General features: G+C 38.7%; 1 protein-coding gene across 6 annotated transcripts in view; it reads left to right on the top strand.

Moving 5' to 3' along the window:
- LOC126458060 (tubulin monoglutamylase TTLL4-like) overlaps window positions 1-23,478 on the top strand; it is a 255,365-nt gene that overhangs the window by 64,804 nt on the left and 167,083 nt on the right. For 5 of the 6 annotated variants that reach the window (XR_007585569.1, XM_050094857.1, XM_050094858.1 and 2 more), the window contains exons 7-8: window positions 214-339; window positions 18,104-18,272. Coding sequence is in view for 5 of the 6 variants with exons in the window: in XM_050094857.1 (XP_049950814.1) it covers window positions 214-339; window positions 18,104-18,272 (295 nt within the window). In the remaining variant the exon portion in view is untranslated. The remainder of the gene's footprint in view (window positions 1-213; window positions 340-18,103; window positions 18,273-23,478) is intronic. The other variant, XM_050094861.1, reaches the window with a different exon arrangement.

A 23,478-nucleotide genomic window follows, 5' to 3' on the forward strand; every position in this document is an offset into this window, starting at 1 on the left:
TACTCTATGCATCTAAATGGCTGATACAAATTTATACTTTGTCATTCCGTATATCTTAAAGTTTCAGTATTTTTTTAATTCATAAGACGTGTTGTAGTTGGTTATATTATGTTTAGATAACTGGGAATTTTGCAGTGATTTTCCTCTAGTTTTATACTTAATATATGTGTGTGTATAAAGTTGATTTTATCAAAATACTTATTTATTCAACAGGTGAACCTCTGCCATATGAAATAGGTCGCCACATGAAATGGAAATTGAGCACTATAACACCATTGGTTGTTAGACGAACTCTAGTAAATTCTGGATTCAGACTTGTGAGAAGTGAGTTTAGTAGAGGTGTGCATGAACCATAACACATTTTTCTAACATTTAAAATCGTTTCAAATTTCTGTGCACACTAATAACTTTACTAACATGGTTTATTGTCTACCCCAACCAAGCAAAGTTTGTGCCTTTAGATACAGGCACCATTGTACAGTAGGGAACAGAGCGAAACGAAGTTAATTATGTATCTGAGGCAAGTGGGATATGGAATACTAAGCATAATTTAAATAGTTTTATTTGTTTTTGCTCTCTGGAGGGGGAGTACAAAAAAAAAGCAGCCCAGTACAAATAGTGCACCCAAAATGTGCCCTTGTAATTCTTGGTACAGACTTGGCTTGGTCAGGCTATATTTGCCTGTAACTTAATCCAACATGGGAAAGTCAAATCAAATGTTGTAATATTAAACTTTAAGAGTTGGTGTGTGTATACTGGGTTTAGTATGAGAACTTTTTGTACAATAACTTAGAAATCTTAAAATACTTTTGTGTAAATCATGTGTTACATGTAGGATGTATTTTGGTTCTTATATTTCAGAGCTATAAATATTGTTTTAGAGGTTTTGTAAGTGTTACGTGTTCTGTGCGATTGCTATGTCCTGTTAGGAGAACTCAACCATTTAAGGGGACTTGTACGTGAATAACTGTCAAAAATTGATTTTTAATTCTTTTATTAAAAAATTCTCCGTAGTTTTCTGAATGAGAAAATGTTTACTTTCAAGAAAATGGACCACAGAAAGAACAAAAATTAGAGGAATTTAAAAGTGGCTGCATGCACCACGACATCCCAATGGCACACAGTCAGCTCTGTTAAAAATAAAATTTGCTGTCATTTGTTTCATTTTTATGACTTTTTAGTCCCTTAAGTTGGCTAGACTGTGAAAGCTTTACAGTTGCTTGTCTTTTGTTTGTACAGAGAGTTTAGTCATTGTTTGCTGTTGTTTTAGCGCAAATATTTTATTTACAGCAAAGTAACTGTTTGCGTGAGTTTCTTATTGTGTGAGCAAGTTTCTTATTCCACTTGAAAGCAGGAGGAAGAATTAAGTAGTTCAGTGTTAAACAGTGTAAATTGTATGGAAATCAGTTCACCAAATGGATTACTTCTGCTAATACCATGATACCAGCTTCAACTACTCAATGTGCTTCAAAGCTAAAACTGAAATATTTGGGCAACGGGCTTGTCAGTATTAATGCTGATAATATAGAGATGCCAGCTATTGATTCAGACTGTGTTATTGTTGAGCTCCCTGCTGCATCTGAATTAATAAATAAAGCTTTGCAGTGTATGGAATTTGGCAATAGTAGTGTGATGGTAGTTGAGGAGATACATGCTAGAAGAAGTTGTGCATCAAAAACGGGCAATGGTAAAGTCATTGATGTGGAATGTACTCTCAAGTACTATCATGGCTATACTAGTGGAACTGAAAACCATAAATGTTTGATCAGTTTTAGTGGTTATAGTGGAGGGATGGAATCTGAAGGTGTTGTGAAGGTATTTCTCAGGTCAGTAGGGAAATATGGTGTGATGTATAAGTCTTACCTAGGAGATAGACTCAAAAGGGTACCAAAAAGTTTGTGAATCCAAACCTTATGTTGACACAAAAATTGAAAAAAATGGAATGTGTTGGACAAGTCCAGAAAAGGAGAAACTTGAAGGGAATGAATTATAGCTGATGGTAAGTGCAGCAGTGGACGTGGTAGGCTTACAGACGAAGGAATAGACATGTTGCAGTATTATTATAGACAAGCCATAAGTCAAAATAAAAATGACCTTGAGGGAATGAAAAAGGCAGTATGGGCTACCTTCTTTCATAAATCCCCAACAGAGGACAACCTATGTCATGCACTCTGCCCACCTTGCAGTGACTTATGGTGTGGCTACCAGAGGGCTGTTACGCAAGGTGAGAGCTACAATCATAAACATTCATTGCCATTTGCTATGATGGAAATTATAAAACTTACATATAGTGACATGAGATTATTAGAGGAATGTTTACATGGTAGGACTCAAAATCCTAGTGAAAGTTTCAACAATTGTGTCTGGGAACGGATACCAAAAACTGTTCTGGTAGGACTAAATACTTTGAAAATAGGTGCTGTAGATGCTATTCAATGTTTCAATGAAGGTGCAGTGTCAAGGCTTAATGTTTTGTAACTGATGGGAATGCCTGGTGGACTAAATATGTATAGAGCTTTAATAGCCATTGACCAGATGAGACTCTTCAAAGCAGAAAAATCAGTGCTGAAGCCACCAAAGAAGCAAGAATAAGAAGTGTGAAAAACTGAAGGGAGGAAGAACAATACCGGAAACAAGATGAATATGGACCTGGGATGCCTTAGTGCCATGCAAGTTAATAGAAAAAGCAACTTTTAACTTCCAAAAAGTTAAATTATTTCAGGTTCTGGTACACTTTGGCTGAAAACTATTAAAGATAGAGAGCTGAAATTTTGTATACTGTCTTAAAATGTGCATAACTAACAAGTTGATTACTCTTGTGACTTTGCAAATAGAATGCTTTTTTGAAGAAAAACCCTGAATTCAATTCCAAAATTTTTGATAATAATACTTTAAAAAATTTTGTACCGCAGTTTATGAGAGCACCATCTTTTCAATTGTCTGCTTTAAAGATAATAGTGTAACGAACTTGCAGAAAAAAATAAACCGTCTACTTTGTATTTTGAGTAATGTGTACCTATGATGTACATAAATAATTAGCATGGTTTATTTCACTTGCAACAAAAAAATACAATTACAAAAAAGGGTGAGAGCTAAAGCTGTGGTTCATACATAAATATGTTCCCAACAGCATTATATGGGCTTACAAATCGTATTCCTTGAGTTATGCTGTTTAGAAAACTGAAATTTTTTAAAGATTTCCTCTGGTATTCACGCTGATATATTTCTGCAAGGAAAACTGATAACATGGTGGGTCAAATCGCAAACCAACACCGCTATTGTAAAATAAACGGCATTCCTGCGAACTACCTGCAGCACTATTTCTTGTGATCAGTTGTCTGTCATTTTCCTTTTGGGACTGGGGTTGTTGAAATTGGCTCTACATTGAGATTTCTGCTTATGATGTTGCAAATGAATGTAGATAGTTTAAAATCTGATATGAGAAAACAAGTTTTAGGACTTGAGGTTAATAAGAGCAGTTACAAAGTTACAAGAGTATGATTAGGCAGGGCAGGGGGGACGGGCTTGTGTGGTTTTTTTCCAGCATGTAGATCTGCCTACAGAAATAGTAAATGTAAATTACCCTTGAGCCATAAAAGTAAAGTGGAATTTTTCAAATGGATGACAACTAGAGGTCTGCGCAGATAAGAAAAGTGCAATCCGCATCCGCAAGGTCCTAATCCGCACCTGCAGCGATTAATCCGCATCCACAAGTTCCTTATCCACATCCGCATACATTTAAGTTTTGAATGAGTAATTAATAGTAATAGACAGTAGTACTTAGAATTATGGTATGTAATGACACAGTTATTGTTAGGTTGCCATTTCTGCGACAACTTAACTACTTTTGACTTCTTAAATCACAGGAAATGCTCTGTACCTACTCTAAAGCAGACCATTCCAAACAGGAGAGCATTGGCACTAAAGAGCACACACAGTAGCGGCTCGGATCTCGTGAGATTGGAAACGCTATTTAAAAAACTAAAATTCAATGTAGTAGTATTAAATGATGAAAATACGTGTATAGAAACAATTATATTTCACTGCTCTTGTGCCAAGGCAGCTGAAAATGACGATGGTTTTAAACTGTTACTAGCACATTGCATCATTTACCGACAGTTTTTTTGTACTCACTGCTTGGATGAGTCAAATTTTGAAGCCATTCATGTCAGCTGATGATTATATTATAGCTTATGCGTTGAGTCCTCGTCATTTCCAGGTGAAAATATTTGCAATATTAGGCCTACACTGCAAAACGCTGGCGCACCTGTGAAAAAGTTAAACTGCCAGCAATAATTGACGTTGTCTGGAAGAAATAACTCGTCTTCCGAAGAGTGACTACAAAATCAGTGGTTATAGAAATTAGGAGTCCATTTAGCTTTAGCTAAAAATACGATTGAAATCTCAAACCTCACTTTTTGGCTGATTTATCTAATTAAGACCTAGCGATAAATGAAATGTCTGTTTCATTCTCAACCAAACAAAGTTTTTCACACTTTAAAACATCCTCAACATTGGTCTAAATTACTAAGACAAAATTTGCAGTAGATTTCGCAGTTCATACTTTCTATGTTAAAAAATAATTTTTTTTTCAGAGTTTAATGGAACTGCAAACGATTTCAAGATGTCTATATAAAAGCCACTGTCCCATGACTTCAAATGTTAGGCACTGTTCCCTGTTAAGCAATACCGAGTTACAGTTAAAATTTTCAATTTTGTTAAGAATTTCAGCCCTTATCTTTACTAATTGGCTGGTAAATTAAAAGACACATTATTATTTTGGATGATTTGAATATTTTGTATTGCAATCACAGCTTGTTGGTGGTCGTGAGCCGTAGTTTGAAGTCCCACTTGTAATTAATTACAAGGCCCGCCGTGCCACCGCTTCGACCGGGCTGTTTCACTGTTCACAAAGAGCGACAATGCTCGGCGGCTGCAAATGTTACTGTAGTGCACGCTAAAATTTAGTTATATATAAAAACAAAGATGAGGTGACTTACCGAACAAAAGCGCTGGCAGGTCGATAGACACACAAACAAAATTTAGTTAGGCGCTTATGAGATCATCATTACCTAGTTTAATAATATTGGCGTGTTAGCTGTTGAATGTTCTTGTTGCGAAGAGTAAAAACTTAAAATTGAGCTCTTTAATATGAAAATTACAACAAAACAAATTGCTTGTTAAATATTTCCTTCTTTTACCTAATGCTACTTAAATGTTCTTGTTGGGAATAGTAAAAATACTAACAATATGTCGAGGTAATTCTTTACTATAAATATTACAATAAAAACTCACAGGCTTCAGATTAAATATTTTCATCTTCTGCTTGCTTCTGATTCAAATTCTGTAAAAGAAAGATCAGATGGAAAAAAAAAATGGTAACTAATTCAGATAAGCCCAAAAATACAGTGAAGTAAGAAAAGCTGTACAAATACCTTTTTACTTTGTAAGATTACTATGCAGGAACATGATGTCATCAATCGTCTGTGGCTTCAAAGACGTGAGTTGGTCCTGCATTATTTGTCCCGCAGTAGAGAAGCTTCTCTCAGATGGCGCGCTGGACGCTGGAATGCAGTGCACGAAGTATGCGAGTTTGGAAAGATGTGGGTAGACGTTTTCACGTCCATGCCACCAAGCTATCAGGTTGATGCCTTCCGAAAATTGGACTTTATCATTTGTATATCTGAGAATTTTATCTGACACAAATTCAGGATCTCTCGTCGATTCATCTTCTGAGGAATCTTCAAATTCATTAAGAAGTACGTCGGACTTCTGTTTTTTTTTTTTTTCCTCGCAACATAATTTTTCGCTTCCTTTACAACTTCATCTTTTTCAACACTGCTAAGAAATTTTAGGTTTTTATATTTTGGATTCAAAAACGTTGCAAGTTTATGGGTTACTGTTATGTCCCATTTGCTGATTAAAATAGATTTGGCTGTACTCTTTAAATCTATCAGAAATGGCCTGTCGCCATCATTTTTTTCAAGGAAGGAGAGAAGTTTTAACTTTCACAACACACATGAATAAAGCGTAGGGGTTTTGGAGGTCACAAGAAGCTATTTTAAATGGTGTCAGAAAGGTTATTATATCTTCCAACATCCTCTTGTCTATAGAATCAATCAAATTATCTTGATTTTTCTCTGACAAAATTGACAGAACTTCAAACCATTGTGAATTAATATACTCACACATATCCAATTTACTGTTCCATTGTGTCTATATCTCCTTTCAATGACTTCTGAAGGCAATTCTGAGGACCAGATCTTTTAAAGAAAGTTGTGATAGCTCGACAGGAATTTATTAGTCGCGGCACGTCACTCTTCTCGTCATTCGCGTCTCCTCGAGTCGTGTGCTCCAGCACAGTATTAAGAATGTGTGCTGAGCACGAGAGCCTCTTGTATTGGCGAAGTGCTGCCACAATATTTGGACCTCTATCCGTAACAAAAACGATGTTATTCACAGCACTGAATAAATTGAACGACCGTAGTATCTTAATTAATTCAAGTTTAATGTTTTCTCCTGTTTTTTTAATCTCACTTTCAAAATTTCTGGTGCACAATACTCGATCCTCAAGTTTCACTTCTTCATAATTAACATAATGAGCAGTCACTCCCATATAGTTTATTTTACGGTACGAATCAGTCCATAAATCGACAGTTAGTGCTCCACTTATATCTCTGAATATATTCTTCACTTCTGCGGAGACAGTTTCACGCAGATGATCGGCCGTTTCCTTCAAATTTCTGGATATGTTGGTTGGATGAGGTAGCAGTTCCTTAGCACTCACTGCACCGTACTTGGCCCCCACATCAATAAGAAACTGTGCCGTCTCGAGAAACCCAGATCCACACGGATGTACGAATGGTAAAATGTCTTTGCTGACAAGATTGATAAGCTTTTCTGTCGTGGCTGTCTTCAAATTTGGCGGAACTTCAGGATCTTGCACGTCTCTCTTGGTGTTTAAATCAGTAATTATGCTACTTTGTCCAGCCTCACACGAATGTTTTAGTAAATTTGAAGGTCCACTTTTGTGTCCAGTGTAGGAATATACTTTTGTACATGCAAAACAAGCCACTATATCTTCTATCTTTTCGTTGCCATCAAATATGTATCCGAATTTTTTCTAAATTGGCGATTTTTTTCCTTCACTAATGTAAAATCACCTTTTTTCACCTTACATGAAATTGTATCCATCGATATGGCATTCATTTGAAGAAAGAACCCTCACTGATATTTGCTACGATGCACGTTGTCCCTCGGTCACTACAAAGCGCTAACTGAAGGCAGCGGAAAATTGCAACGGGCACCTGTGTGGTAGACAGTGGCCAGGTTTGCCACCCAGAGAGCACTTCACAGGCCACACAAAAGACACGGTCGCAGAAACGGATTAGGCGCAGGTCTCTTGGGTACAGCTACGTTGGTCGCAGCCAGGGGCTGAGGACAACGGACATCTGCTCTACCCGGGCCCTTCAAGATTTCAAGAATGTCGACAGACTTGAAGTTTTCAACTAACATTGCAACATACGTACTGGGCAGATGACTTGCTCATTATCCGCAGATGACCCACGGATATCCGCGCCGGTCGCGATTTTATCCGCCAAGTAACAAATACCGCGGATATATCCGCATCCGCAGAGACCTCTAATGACAACAATATTTTCCCTAAAGAATTTCTGCCACCGTTTTTTTTGTAGTTCTCAATCTTACCCGTCATGTGCTAAATGAATTGATACCTCACACAAGACAATTTGGCTTTAAAAAGAAAACAATGTGTTAAAAGGTGGAAGTTTTACAGATCATTAAAGTAAGTGAAAGAGTCATTCGGAAGTTACTTCGATGTTTATTCCAATCTCCTAAGTCATACAAAATGCTGTAAGAAGCTAATAAAAAATAAAATAAATTCCAAATCGGTAAGGTTTTCACTAAATTATAAGAAAATGTGGTATGATAATGGATATCTATTTAGACATCTTACTCTACAAATTAACAGAAAAAGATATTGCTATGCCACTGAAAAATTTGTCTTTAGAATTTAGTAAACAGTCTCAAGTGTCCATATGGATTTCAATTGCATGCTTTGTAAGTAATTAAGAATAGTTTTTGGGAATAAGGTGATGAAATGACTGAATAGATATTGTGATTTTGGCTAAGTTCAGCATGAAGAATAAATTCAATGAACAACACTTCTCTGAAGGGTGGTTTTGTTAATTTAGGCTAACATATTTTGATTGCTTGTAAGATCAAATTTATGAATCATATTCTGTTTCTTGTTCCACTTCTGCAAGATTGGGCTGTAGATGTTGCTAAATATGCAAGTTGCAGTGATAGACCTGATAATGTTGTTTTACATGTATTGGATGAAGTGATTAGCCAGCTAATTTCGGATTGAAAAAGAATTACCCTATTCAGTATAGCTAGCAGTCAGTATTTTTTAAAAACAATTAGGATTTTTTCAGGAACTGCTGGCATAAAAGATGTTTACACAATTTGTAGCAGATCCAGATCATAAAATATAGTCCATTTCAGACTCTCTTCATTATTACAGAAGTGTATAAGACATAACTTTCACGGGAATTGAATGTCATTTTTTGATTATTGGTATAAACTAAAATTTCTGTCAGTTTTTAATTTGATAATTTCCTAATGTTTACTGGATTAAAAGTTTGGCACTAATTAATTGGTGCATGGGCCAGATGTTGTTAATTTTGCTATTATTCAGTAACTTAGTTGCCAACAGCTTAAAATTCTGTAGGTAAATAAGATATGTAGGATTAAAAGATAGTGAATGAACAGAAAGGAGCATGCCCGCAGTCTCTAATGATTTCGCTGTTGACAGAGTGTTAAACACTAGTCTTCTTTCCTTTCATTTTGACTTTGCTCACAAGCCAAATGAAGATGTTGGATAACATTTGGGACAAGTCAACATCAAGTTAATAAATTGGAAAATGTAATTGAGCAAACACACTGTTTATTCCAAATATCCCAGCAGACAATCATCTTCAATAAGTAATATATTAGAGATTCTAAAAAAACTTGTTAAAGGAATGCTTGGTTACCAACTTATAGAGTACATGATTTATGAATGAGTAAGTTAAAAATGTGTATAGTTTTGTGCCATTTTTGATAAGAATTTGCCTGATGTATCATCTTCCTTATAACCATCTATTAAAGATCATGATTCTCTTATTGATAAGACATCAAAAGATGTCTTCAACACACTCGTGCAAGTAGAATGTGTTTTCGCAGGAAAATTTTCCACTATTTATCGGGCTGTATAGTTTAAGAACGTATACACAGTTCAGATCAAATTTTCTAAGCTAACATTTATATATGTAAACTGAACCCACATCAATGACATTATGTTAATTGTGGTGTCGAACGTTCTGGCAGAATGTAAATTATTTAGTAGTAAAGGTAATAACTTACTGATTTTAGAGACATTGAGTTGAGACTCAGTGCCTCTGTTACTTAGTGAGCTGTTATCATTATGGTAATTCATGTTCATGAACCTATAGTATTTCCTGTAATTTTGTCCATACTGTATGTGTGAAAAATTTCATTAACCATTGGTATTTGTACTCTACAAACAACAGGGACACACATTGTACAGTTGTCATTAGTCCCCTCTTGTATTCCACTCATGACTAGTATGTGGAAACAATAGCTTGTTACAAATCTACTACGTAACTTTACACTTAGAATTTCATATAGTTTTCATATCAAGTGCATTCGAATAAGATATCTTCGTATCGAAGTGCATCTTTTCAGTATTCTGGGAAATAGATTTAATTCTATCTTTTACTTTTCATTTCGGAAAAATTGTTTACACACACAGTATATTTCAGCATATTAATGTTTCATTTGGCTTCTATGACGAGGAGCTGTTTATTTTTGAGAAAGATTATTCTACTTGTAATATCTTTGGAGAATATGTGAAAAACATCTATCGAAATTTCTGTGTTGAAGGGAAAATGTTATTTTGTATTGGTTTTTGAAGCTCAGTGTTGTGCCTGGAAAGCTCATTGTTGGCAGTTGAAAGTAAAACTTTTGAACAATAGAAATTGTGCAATATCAAATTATACAAATATTATAATGTAATGGAGTTGTTATGAAGCAAAATTGGCAAAAGTATACTGCAATGGAAGTGCTTCTTCACAGGCAAAATTGATTTTCAAATTTACTTTAGGCAAGACATTTCAATCTTATTAAGTTTGTCTAAAAGCATGGTACACCAGGATCTTTCACTAGAATGCTGTGATGTGAATTATTGTTTTCACAGCACAGTGGCTAACTCAGTAGATCTTTTTCTTCCAACTAATACTTTTGCCATGTACCTTCGAAACTACAGCACTCATATCTGCCCTTTTGAGTCAAAGGGCCACGCCATTTCGCATGTGGTTAAAAATACACAAGAGCCAGAGATATTGTTTGGTGACAAAGAACTTTATATTTGCAACATGTTAGTTGTCTAGTAAGTGGATCACTGGATGCTGGGCTGTGATGTTGTCCGTGCGTCTGGGTAAGGCTACGCATTAACACGGTCCATCAGGTGATAGATAGTGGACGAAACGTGAGCGAGGGTAGCGATTTGAAGAGCAGAGGGAAAAATGTGCCATGGCTCGTGCCGTGGGAAAAAAACCTCTGCGACAGTGGGATGGGTAGTAAGAGCGGTAGTGGCTTACTAGCTGCGATAGCTCATGCAAGGTTGGATTTGGTAGTATAGGTATCATGCATCATTACCGTGACAAGCGATGGCGATGTGTTCCAGTTGCTGCAGCTGCTACATTCCTGGAACAATCAAGATCGTTATACAGTAGTGGGAGATCGACCATAGATCGTCTCACTGTGTGGGGGATGTGTGGAGCTTGTTTGCATGCAGTGTACAGTATGGCTTCCCTGTGTGGTGCCAGTTATTCAACAGTGTATTTCAGCTGGATATCCAGTAATGGCGTCTGCTTAACAGGGGCTCGCCTGTGCCGTTATGTTTGCGTATGCTTAGCCATTGATGTTATGTCCTTACAAGTATGTCTTTTGGTCTTTTATGTTTCCATCTATGGTTGTGGTCGTAGTTCCCCAGATTCAGAATAAACGGGTTCTGCGAATGTCTGGAGTTTCTGTATAGCCTTGTGGTGAGTTTGTGGATTACCTCCGTGAGAGTCTCAAGTCAGTATTCCCGGTGAAGGTCCGCGATGTGTGTGTATCGTGGAGCATTGCTTATGATTTTGAGTACTTTGTTTTGTATGAGCTGCAGATGGCGCAGGCGTGTAGGCGCAGCGTATCCACAGACAGGAGCTGCGTACGTCATCAGGGGTCGGATAAGTGTCATGTACATGGACCTCGACACCCTTCTGTTCAGTGTGCTACGCCTGTTGAGCATAGGATAGAGCTGTTTGAGCCTCGCGCTAGCTCGGTTGGTCATGTGTTGTATGTGGTCCCCCCAGAGTAATTTCCGGTCCAGCCAGACACCAAGGTCTTTGACTTTCTCGCGGAAACATATTGGACGTGCATGTAGAGTTATTGGTCTGCAGTAGCGGTGTTTGCGCAGTTGCTTCGGTCTTCTAGTGAACAGAACGGCTTCGCACTTGTCGACGTTTACTCTAACACGCCATTTCTCCGACCAAGGCTCGGCCACTCTGAGTGCAGTCTGTGGGCGTGACGTAATGTTTGCTGGTTTCCAATCTTGCGCAAGGATGGCTGTGTCATCCGCGTAGATTGCCATCATTGTGTTGTGTGTGGTTGGGAGATCGTTTATGTAGAGGTTAAGCAATAGAGGCCCTAGGATGCTTCCCTGGGGTACTCCCGTGTGTATACCGTGTCGTGTTGATTGTTTTCCCTGCACGTCAGTGTTGAAACTCCTGTCTGTGAGGTATGAGTGTATTAGACGCAGCAGCCCATCGGGGAATCCCGTGTCGCTGAGTTTGCGGATGAGGCTGTTGTGCCATAGACGGTAGAAAGCCTTTTCGATGTCCAGGAACACTGCCCCTGTAGCTTTGTTTATGTTGAAGCCATGTGTTATATGTTCAATGACCCGTAGGAGTTGTTGTGTTGTGGAGTGGTGATTTCTGAAGCCGAATTGCTCCGGTCTCAGGATGTCATTTGTTATGCAGTGCCTAGTGATGCGTTTGAGAATCACCTTCTCAACAATCTTACTGAGCGAGCTCCTCTACGATTTTTACCCTCCACGCTGCCCTCCAATGCTAAATTTGTAATCCCTTGATGCCTCAGAACATGTCCTACCAACCGGTCCCTTCTTCTTGTCAAGTTGTGCCACAAATTCCTCTTCTCCCCAATCCTATCCAATACCTCCTCATTAGTTATGTGATCTACCCATCTAATCTTCAACATTCTTCTGTAGCACCACATTTCGAAAGCTTCTACTCTCTTCTTGTCCAAACTACTTATTGTCCATGTTTCACTTCCATACATGGCTACACTCCATACAAATACTTTCAGAAATGACTTCCCGACACTTAAATCTATACTCGATGTTAACAAATTTCTCTTCTTCAGAAACGCTTTCCTTGCCATTGCCAGTCTACATTTTATATCCTCTCTACTTCGACCATCATTAGTTATTTTCTTCCCCAAATAGCTAAACTCCTTTACTACTTCAAGTGTCTCATTTCCTAATCTAATTCCCTCAGCATCACCCGACTTAATTCGACTACATTCCATTATCCTCGTTTTGCTTTTGTTGATGTTCATCTTATACCCTCCTTTCAAGATACTGTCCATTCCGTTCAACTGCTCTTCCAAGTCCTTTGCTGTCTCTGACAGAATTACAATGTCATCGGCGAACCTCAAAGTTTATATTTCTTCTCCATGGATTTTAATACCTACTCCGAATTTTTCTTTTGTTTCCTTTACTGCTTACTCAATATACAGATTGAACGTAATCATGGAGAGGCTACAACCCTGTCTCACTCCCTTCCCAACCACTACCTCCCTTTCACGCCCCTAAATTCCTGTAACTGCCATCTGGTTTCTGTACAAATTGTAAATAGCCTTTTGCTCCCTGTATTTTACCCCTGCCACCTTCAGAATTTGGAAGAGAGTGTTCCAGTCAACATTGTCAAAAGCTTTCTCTAAGTCTACAAATGCTAGAAATGTAGGTTTGCCTTTCCTTAATCTTTCTTGTAAGATGAGTCGTAAGGTCAGTATTGCCTCACGTGTTCCAATATTTCTACGGAATCCAAACTGATCTTCCCCAAGGTCGGCTTCTACCAGTTTTTCCATTCGTCTGCAAATAATTCGCGATAGTATTTTGCAGCTGTGACTTATTAAACTGATAGTTTGGTAATTTTCACATCTGTCAACACCTGCTTTCTTTGGGATTGGAATTATTATATTCTTCTTGAAGTCTGAGGGTACTTCACCTGTCTCATACATCTTCCTCACCAGATGGTAGAGTTTTGTCAGGACTGGCTCTCCCAAGGCCGTCAGTAGTTCTAATGGAATGTTGTCTACTCCCGGGGCCTTGTTTCGACTCAGGTCTTTCAGTGCTCTGTCAAACTCTTCACGCAGTATCGTATCTCCCATTTCATCTTCATCTACATTCTCATCCATTTCTATAATATTGTCCTCAAGTACATCACCCTTGTATAGACCCTCTATATACTCCTTCCATCTTTCTGCTTTCCCTTCTTTGCTTAGAACTGGGTTTCCGACGGAGCTCTTGATATTCATGCATGTAGTTCTCTTTTCTCCAAAGGTCTCTCTAATTTTCCTGTAGGCAGTATCTACCTTACCCTAGTGAGATAAGCCTCTACATCCTTACGTTTGTCCTCTAGCCATCCCTACTTAGCCATTTTGCACTTCCTGTCGATCTCATTTTTGAGGCGTTTGTATTCCTTTTTGTCTGCTTCATTTACTGCATTTTTATTTTTTCTCCTTTCATCAATTAAATTCAATATTTCTTCTGTTACCCAAGGATTTCTACTAGCCCTCGTCTTTATTCCTACTTGATCCTCTGCTGCCTTCACTACTTCATCCCTCAGAGCTACCCATTCTTCTTCTACTGTATTTCTTTCCCCCACTGCTGTCAATTGTTCCCTTATGCTCTCTCTGAAACTCTGTACAACCTCTGGTTTAGTCAGTTTATCCAGGTCCCATCTCCTTAAATTCCCACCTTTTGCAGTTCCTTCAATTTTAATCTGCAGTTCAGAACCAATAGATTGTGGTCAGAGTCCACATCTGCCCCTGGAAATGTCCTACAGTTTAAAACCTGGTCCCTAAATCTCTGTCTTACCATTATATAATCTATCTGAAACCTGTCAGTATCTCCAGGCTTCTTCCATGTATACAACCTTCTTTTATGATTCTTGAACCAAGTGTTAGCTATGATTAAGTTATGCTCTGTGCAAAATTCTACCAGGCGGCTTCCTCTTTCTTTTCTTAGCCCCAGTCCATATTCACCTACTATGTTTCCTTCTCTCCCTTTTCCTACACTCGAATTCCAGTCACCCATGACTATTAAATTTTCATCTCCCTTCACTATCTGAATAATTTCTTTTATTTCATCATACATTTCTTCAATTTCTTCGTTATCGGCAGAGCCAGTTGGCATATAATCTTGTACTACTGTAGTAGGCGTGGGCTTCGTGTCTATCTTGCCACAATAATGCGTTCACTATGCTGTTTTTAGTAGCTTACCCGCAACATAACGCATTAAAGTGACTAGAAAAACCTGCAGAGAAAAATGCACTTTCTTTGGGGTCGTACATCTCAGGACGAAAAAATGCAAAGTAATTACAACTTAGCACATTTATTAACAATGGCTGGGGCATGGTACTATTAGCACATCTTCCTAGTAAACCAATTATTTTCCATTGTACTCAATCACAAACATGGCATCGAATATAAAATTACAGCAATTGATCCAATTTCAGATGTAAAGATTGCAAACATACACAAGAAATTCAAGCTTTCGCAACAAACTGTTGCCTCATCAGGAAAAAGGGAAGGAGAGGGAAAGACGAAAGGATGTGGGTTTTGAGGGAGAGGGTAAGGAGTCATTCCAATCCCGGGAGCGGAAAGACTTACCTTAGGGGGGAAAAAAGGACAGGTATACAATCGCGAGCGCGCGCGCGCACACACATATCCATCCGCACATATACAGACACAAGCATAATTATGTTCAAGGTGCATTCAAGTTCTAAGGCCTCCGATTTTTTTTTTTTTTTTTTTTTTTTTTTTTCTAATTAACTACTCACCCGAAATCGATGAAACTGGCGTTACTTCATGACGTAATCACCCTGCAGACGTACACATTTTTCACAACGCTGACGCCATGATTCCATGGCAGCGGCGAAGGCTTCTTTAGTAGTCTGTTTTGACCACTGGAAAATCGCTGAGGCAATAGTAGCACAGCTAGTGAATGTGCGGCCACGGAGAGTGTCTTTCATTGTTGGAGAAAGCCAAAAGTCACTAGGAGCCAGGTCAGGTGAGTAGGGAGCATGAGGAATCACTTCAAAGTTGTTATCAGGAAGAAACTATTGCGTAACGTTAGCTCGATGTGCGGGTGCGTTGTCTTGGTGAAACAACACACGCGCAGCCCTTCCCGGACATTTTTGTTGCAGTGCAGGAAGGAATTTGTTCTTCAAAACATTTTCGTAGGATGCACCTGTTACCGTAGTGCCCTTTGGAACGCAATGGGTAAGGATTACGCCATCGCTGTCCCAGAACATGGACACCATCATTTTTTCAGCACTGGCGGTTACCCAAAATTTTTTTGGTGGCGGTGAATCTGTCTGCTTCCATTGAGCTGATTGGCGCTTTGTTTCTGGATTGAAAAATGGCATCCACATCTCATCCATTGTCACAACCGACGAAAAGAAAGTCCCATTCATGCTTTCGTTGCGCGTCAACATTGCTTGGCAACATGCCACACGGGCAGCCATGTGATTGTCCGTCAGCATTCGTGGCACCCACCTGGATGACACTTTTCGCATTTTCAGGTCGTCATGCAGGATTGTGTGCACAGAACCCACAGAAATGCCAACTCTGGAGGCTATCTGTTCAACAGTCATTCGGCGATCCCCCAAAACAATTCTCTCCACTTTCTCGATCATGTCGTCAGACCGGCTTGTGCGAGCCCGAGGTTGTTTCGGTTTATTGTCACACGATGTTCTGCCTTCATTAAACTGTTGCACCCACGAACGCACTTTCGACACATCCATAACTCCGTCACCACACGTCTCCTTCAACTGTCGATGAATTTAAATTGGTTTCACACCACGCAAATTCAGAAAACGAATGATTGCACGCTGTTCAAGTAAGGAAACATGTCGCCATTTTAAGTATTTAAAACAGTTCTCATTCTCGCCACTGGCGGTAAAATTTCATCTGCCGTACGGTGCTGCCATCTCTGGGACGTATTGACAATGAATGCGGCTTCATTTTAAAACAATGCACATGTTTCTATCTCTTTCCAGTCCGGAGAAAAAAAATCGGAGGCCTTAGAACTTGAATGCACCTCGTAAATGCAAAGAGGTTGGGCAGAGATGTCAGTCGAGGCGGAAGTACAGAGCCAAAGATGTTGTTGAATGACAGGTGAGGTACGAACGGTGGCAACTTGAAATTAGCGGAGGTTGAGTCCTGGTGGGTAATGGGAAGAGAGAATATATTGAAGGGAAAGTTCCCATCTCCGGAGTTCTGATAGGTTGGTGTCTGTGGGAAGTATACAGGTAACCCGGACGGTGAAGCACTGTGCCAAGATGTGCTGGCCGTGTACCAAGGCATGTTTAGCCACAGGGCGATCCTCATTACCAACAAACACTGTCTGCCTGTGTCTGTTCATGCGAATGGACAGTTTGTTGATGGTCATTCCCACATAGAAAGCTTCACAGTGTAGGCATGTCAGTGCTTTCACATGTGCCTCTGCCTTTGATCGTGTACACCTTCCAGGTTACAGGACGGGAGTAGGTGGTGGTGGTGGTGGTGGTGGTGGTGGTGGTGGTGGTGGGAGGGTGCGTGGGACAGGTTTTACACCGGGGGCGGTTACAAGGGTAGGAGCCAGAGGGTAGGGAAGGTGGTTTGGGGATTTCATAGGGATGAACCAAGAGGTTACGAAGGTTAGGTGGACAGCGGAAAGACACTCTTGGTGGAGTGGGGAGGATTTCATGAAGGATGGATCTCATTTCAGGGCAGGATTTGAGGAAGTCGTATCCCTGCTGGAGAGCTACATCCAGAGTCTGATCCAGTCCCGGAAAGTGATAGGATACTGTGAAGGAAATGGGTCATAAGTATAGTTACGTTGGTACACACTCAATTGTAAGCAAACGTATGATTGGGATAGAGGCACGTACATTATAAGTACTGTCATTCCCCATGGCCCGGGTAAAAAGAATTGTGGTTAAAATGCATTTATTCATCTGAGAAAGGAAATAATCGGACTTCATAGTTAAATGAAAAGAAAGATTTCAGGTTCTGAATGTCTTGGCAGATATTAGCTAAATATTGAAATTGTCCTTGGCGGCCATGAAGGGAAAGAGATGAACACATTCATGTGTCTCTGTTGTTGAGCTGAGCTGTCGTGAGGATCATTGCCTCCATCTAAATTCTCCATACAAAATTAAAATAAATTAATCTTCTAGAGTTACAGGAGCTGGGATCCGTGGTATCGTTAATGAGAAATCACATTGTTCATAAATTACTTCCATCATTTACAATTTCACTTTAAAATTACACAGCACGTCTTATCACCAGGACATGAGAACAATGAAAGGTAACTATTACTAAAACCAATAAACGAAAAGCATAAATTTTCTTTTGTCCATCAGTGTTAAATATTTTTCAAATTAATCTTTGGTATGAAAGTGGAATTATTATCTATACATTTATCAACAAGAAAAATTATTAAGTTCCTTTATACAATGCTTCCATAGTGGGCATTGCACAATTAACAAAACAGTGAAAGTTAATATAAATTGTAGCAGTCTAGAGCTGGGTTGTATCAATCAGTGTGATTACTACTACTACTACTACTACTACTACTGCTACCACTATTATTATTATTATTATTATTATTATTATAGTATTAATCCTGTATCATAATAGTTAGATTAAACATAGTTTGTTACATTCCCATTGTTTTGTTTTCCAGAATCAAATGATTGGTGTGGTACTTGGGGAAAGCATATGAAATCCTTTTGTTTCAAAACACTGAAGGACTTTCAAAAAGTAAATCATTTTCCTGGCACATTTCAGATCGGTCGCAAGGATCGACTTTGGAAAAATCTATATCGCCTTATGACGAAATTTGGTAAAAAAGAGTGAGTATTTACATACTTTTTTTATGTACACACTGCCCATTACTTTGCAGGATGTGACAGAAAATACTTTGTTCCAGTGTTAGAGATTCTCTGTCTCACATGATTCTCTGAAATTTTTGTTGTTATATATATATTCTCTCATTGATAGAGGGGAAAAATTACTATCTGTATGCCTTTACATGTGCTGTAATCTTTCATCTTAGTTCATTGTCCCTATACCATACATTTGATAGTGGCTGTGGAAATGTTTCACAGTCTTCCTTAGATAGTGTTTCTCTTAATTTATCCAACAGGATTGGGGAAGAACGATGTTTCTTTCTTCTCAAGATTGTCATTAAAGTTCCCCAAACATACCTGTTACCCTGTAACATAGGTTTTATTGACCTGTGACAATTATTGGAACAGTTCTGTAAATTTGTTCAGTGGCTGCTGCCATTCCTAATTTGTGACTCCAAATACTGGAACAACATTCTGGATAGATAAGTACTCTGGGCAGATATGTACCCAGTAGAGGAGTTCACAATGGGAGAGCTCTCCATGTTACAACCTCACGGTAAAGAAATTTCTAAGGAAACAGAGGCTACTGCGTAATCAGTACAAAACCAAGCATAGGACTAGAGAGATGCTAAATAAAACACATTTGGCTGTCAAAAGAGCATTGCATGAAACCTTCAGTTATTTTAGCAGAATATTGTTGAAAGCTCCTCCACAAAACCCAAAGAAATTCTAGTGGCATGTAAAGGCTGGTAGTGGCATCAAAGGTAACATCCAGACACTCGTGGATGAGGCAGGAGCTGAAATTGAGGTGGAGCAAAGCAAAAGCAGAAATGCTAAACTCTGCTTTCAAAAGTTCTTTTTACAAAGGAAAATTCACGAGTACTGCCCCAATTTAATTTACATATCATTGAAAGGATCAGTGAAATAGATCTTAGTAGCATTATGAAACAACTGAAATCATAAAATTGAACAGACCTCAAGGGCCCAATGAAATTTCTGTCTTATTCCATACTGAATGTGCAGCTGAGTTAGTCCATCTTTTAACTATAATTTATTGTAGATCCCTTAACCAAACAGCCATGGCCAGTAGCTGGAAGAAAGCTAGAGTTCTACAAGAACAGTAGTGAAACTCCATCCTGTATCCTTGACATAGATTTGTTATAGAATCTTGGAGCATATTCTGAGCTCAAACAGGATGAGGTATCTCAAACAGAATAACCTCCTTCATGCCAATGAATGTGGATACCAAAAACATCGATCATGTAAAACCCAAATTACTCTTTTCTCACGTGGTGTACTGAAAGCCTTGGGTAACCGCAGTCAAATAGATGCATAATTTCTCGATTTTCGAAAAGCAGTTGATGCCGTACCACATCTATGCTTGTTATGAAAAGTACAATTGTATGGTGTTATTAAGCACTATTTATGTCTGCATTGAGGACTTTTTTGGTAGGGAGGACTCAGCAGGTTATCTTGGATGGAGAGTCATTGATAGATGTAGAAGTAACGTTGGGTGTGTGTAGGGAAGGGTGTTGAGATCTTTGCTGCTTATATTTTATATTAATGACTTTGCAGACAATGTTAACAGTAATCTCAGACTTTCCACAGATGATGCTGTTATCTGTAATAAAGTCATGTCTGAAAGAAGCTGCATAAATATTCAGTCAGACCTTTGATAAGATTTTAAAGTGGTGCAGAGATTGCCACCTTGTTTTAAATGTTCAGAAATGTAAAATTGTGCTCTCCGCAAAATGAAAAATGTAGTATCCTTTGACTCTGGCATCAAAGAGTCATAGCTGGACTCAGTCAACTCATCAAGTAACACTTCGTAGGTATATGAAATGGAATGGTCACAAAGGCCCAGTCGTGGGTAAAGCAGATGGTAATCTACCATTTATTGGTAGAATAATGGGGAAATGCAATCAGTCTACAAAGGAGATTGCTTACAAACCACTCAAGAAACCCATCTTAGAATATTGCTCAAATGTGTGGAATCCCCAGGGAATATTGAACGTAGCCATAGGAGGACAGTATGAATGGTCACAGGTTTGTTTGACCCAATGGAGAGTGTCGCAGAGATGCTGAAGAAACTGACCTGGTAAACTCTTGAGGATGTTGTAAACTATCCTGAGAAAGCCTGCTTACAAAGTTTCTACAACCGGCTTTAAATGATGACTAGAAATATACAAAAAATCCCTATGTGTCACCATCATAGGGATCGCAAGGACAAAATCAGATTAATGAAGCATGCATGCAGGCATTTAAACAGCCATTCTTCACATGCTCTATGTGTGAATGGAACAGGGAAAAACCGTAATAACTGGTGCAGTGGGATGTATCCTGTGCCATGCTCTTCACAGTGGTTAGTGGAGTATTGACATAGGTGTAGATTCTGTGAGAGAAGCGCCACCCACCCCCACCCCACCCCACCCCACCCAATCTGGAAAAGTGTTAGGGTTTCAAATATTCTCCAGAATTCTACAACAAATCGACATCTATTGGTCTGCAATTCTGTTCACCCATTCTTTCTCACCTGTAAGCTGGAGTAACCTGCACTCTTCCCCAGTGGGGACTATCCGATGGGCAAGAAATTCTCTACAAATGCAAGCTAAGAAAGGCACTAATTCCGCAATGTTCTATGAAAAACTAGATTGAAATTCTGTTGGTCTTGGTGCCTTGTTTGCTTTGAGTAGTCGTAATTTACTTGATTTTTTGGGTGCATGTATTAGTATTTCCCATTTGTGTAAGGCTATGATTTGTCAAACGTTAGTATGGTAACAGCTACATATGTAAGTGACAGGGTGTATACGCCCCGGGAGATCCGGGAAAAACCCGGGAATTTTTTTCAGCCGGGAGGAAACTGGGATAAACACCGGAATTTTTTAGAACTCCGGGAATTTTTCAGAGTTTTAGTTTTCAATTAAATTTTTGTAATTTTGGTTGCTAACAAGTGATGGTCTAACAGAGAATATTACTCTACCTCGCTACTGTAGAATTATATTGCAGCAATAAAACATAAACAGGAGAAAAAAATTAAGTAAAATTTAAGTTGCAAAGGAAATGCACCATTTACAAGAAAACAAACTGCACACGCAAACGTCTGCCAACAACAAAGTGTTTTAAATGCTTTAGGACGAAAGACCATGCAATACTTCATAACAGCAAACTACTTGCGATGAGCGTGACGTCACAATTGTTTACGTTAGCTTCATTCGAGAAGATGCCAGTTGCTTATGAACAGTACATTCTCCCACTTCTGACTACTTGTGGAAGTGTGGTTGTAGCAAGCAGTCATGTGCTACCTGGAAAACTTTTGTGGGACATAGTGTTTGCATTTAATTATTTTGCTGTTTCCTCTTCGTTTACAGATCTCATGTCAAATGAAAACAAAACGGATTTCTGTGGCCGGGGGCCATCAATTCGTTGATTACGTAGATTCATAGATAAAATAAATAACATAATTATGGAAGGCTAAAATATGTTATTCGTTTCAGTTTTTTTGTTTTATTTTAATTCCAGGTTTATAACAATCGAGCATTAATCGCCTTGCAGAACGGTGAAGTTATTTTCATCGGTTTGCTAAAGAAATTTAGTTATTATTAATCTTTTCCGCTGAGGCAGTCAATTTATTTGAAACGAAGTGTTTCGTCCCATACTATTGACTAGTTTCAACTTTTTGCTGGATTACAAGTGCACATTTTCTTCTTCTGGCACGTATAGAACTATCGATAAAATGAAATGAGCATGTGGCATTGTTGGCCAGGAGACCCTGTGGCATTGTTGGCCAGGAGACCCCTATTTGAGGAAGTACGGCCGCCAGGTGCAGGTCTTTACTTCATTCAGTGCCATGATAATAAAGAACCAAACACGAAATAATGCAGTATTGATACTCCAATAAAATGTACATCCTGAAAACCACACTGAAAAGCTTAATTTCAGATTGGGACCTACTTCATTGTGAATCTGGACATACGAACATCTACTTTAAACGGAATTGGGTATTTTAGTGCGGTTTACGAAATTCCAATGCTCTTGGATTATAACACTCGTAGAAAAAAAACAGATTTATACGTGAAACCTTAGCTTTTCTGGTGGCTAAATGATCTTCGAGAGCAGTATTATATGTGAAAGCGCAGCTTCCCTTGCAGCCACACTTATATATAAATTTAAACCATTAACTTTACCTACTCGTGTGTTCGTGCTGTTTAACAGTGATGTTGCTGTTGACTGACTACATCACATGTTCTGTGCTGTGAATACCTGCCTTCATTGGCTGGCGAGATCACGTGGCATTATGACTGACTTACAAAAATGCATCGCAAACTCGATTTCGATGCTTCGGAAAGTAACTTGCCGAGTTTGTTGGAATTCGAATTTCTACTTTTGTAATATGAAAATATGCAACATACTTGTGGCTGCATATAATTTTTTTCCCGCTTGTGGTTGTTTACTAATGTGCCGGGAATATCAAGCCGATGCATGAAACCTTAACCCTTCAAAGGACTGATAAATTTTACAGCTCCGAGGGAAAGTATCCTGTCATTTAACACAGAAAAGTGTATTTTCGTCCGGGAGAAAGTGTATTTTTAACCGGGAAAAGTCCGGGAATTTTTTTCCTTGTCCGCGTATACACCCTGAAGTGAGGAATTTAATATTTCTAATTTCTGACTCCTGTCTTCAATTTCAGCTTTGCAGATTTAAGGTTTTTAATAGACCTGTCACCAGGATTTATCTGTGGAATTGTATGCTTCACATGTAGTTAGTCCTTCTTATTCCTGCAGTCTGTTTTGTAGCGAGAGTATAATAGTTTCTGTTCTTGCAATATTTACCTATTGATGTCACAAGAGAAGTGGGATCTTTGTCTATTACTTTACTTGTTACATATTTATCTATACCATGGTTTACAGTGTCTTTGAGTGTAAGTCACAAAACATTGTGTTTTTCAGGTTTGAACTAAATGTTCTCAGTTTGTCAAGTAGGTTGTTAGTGAAGTCTGTTAGTTTGACCAAATTTGAATATTCTTGTTGCTTTCTAGATTAAATTATTACCTTTGGTGACCATTGTTCCTTTAATAGAATCATGCTTGCTAATCCCCCTCTATTGGGTACACTCTCGAAAACATTGAGTTTGTTTGTAGTTAGGAGGCCTAAAATATTTCTTCCACAGGTGGGCTGTCGAACTAGATGTTTTATGTAGTTGTCTGAGAATG

This window comes from Schistocerca serialis, chromosome 2 (genome assembly GCF_023864345.2).
Source record: "Schistocerca serialis cubense isolate TAMUIC-IGC-003099 chromosome 2, iqSchSeri2.2, whole genome shotgun sequence".
Classification (NCBI taxonomy): domain Eukaryota; kingdom Metazoa; phylum Arthropoda; class Insecta; order Orthoptera; family Acrididae; genus Schistocerca; species Schistocerca serialis.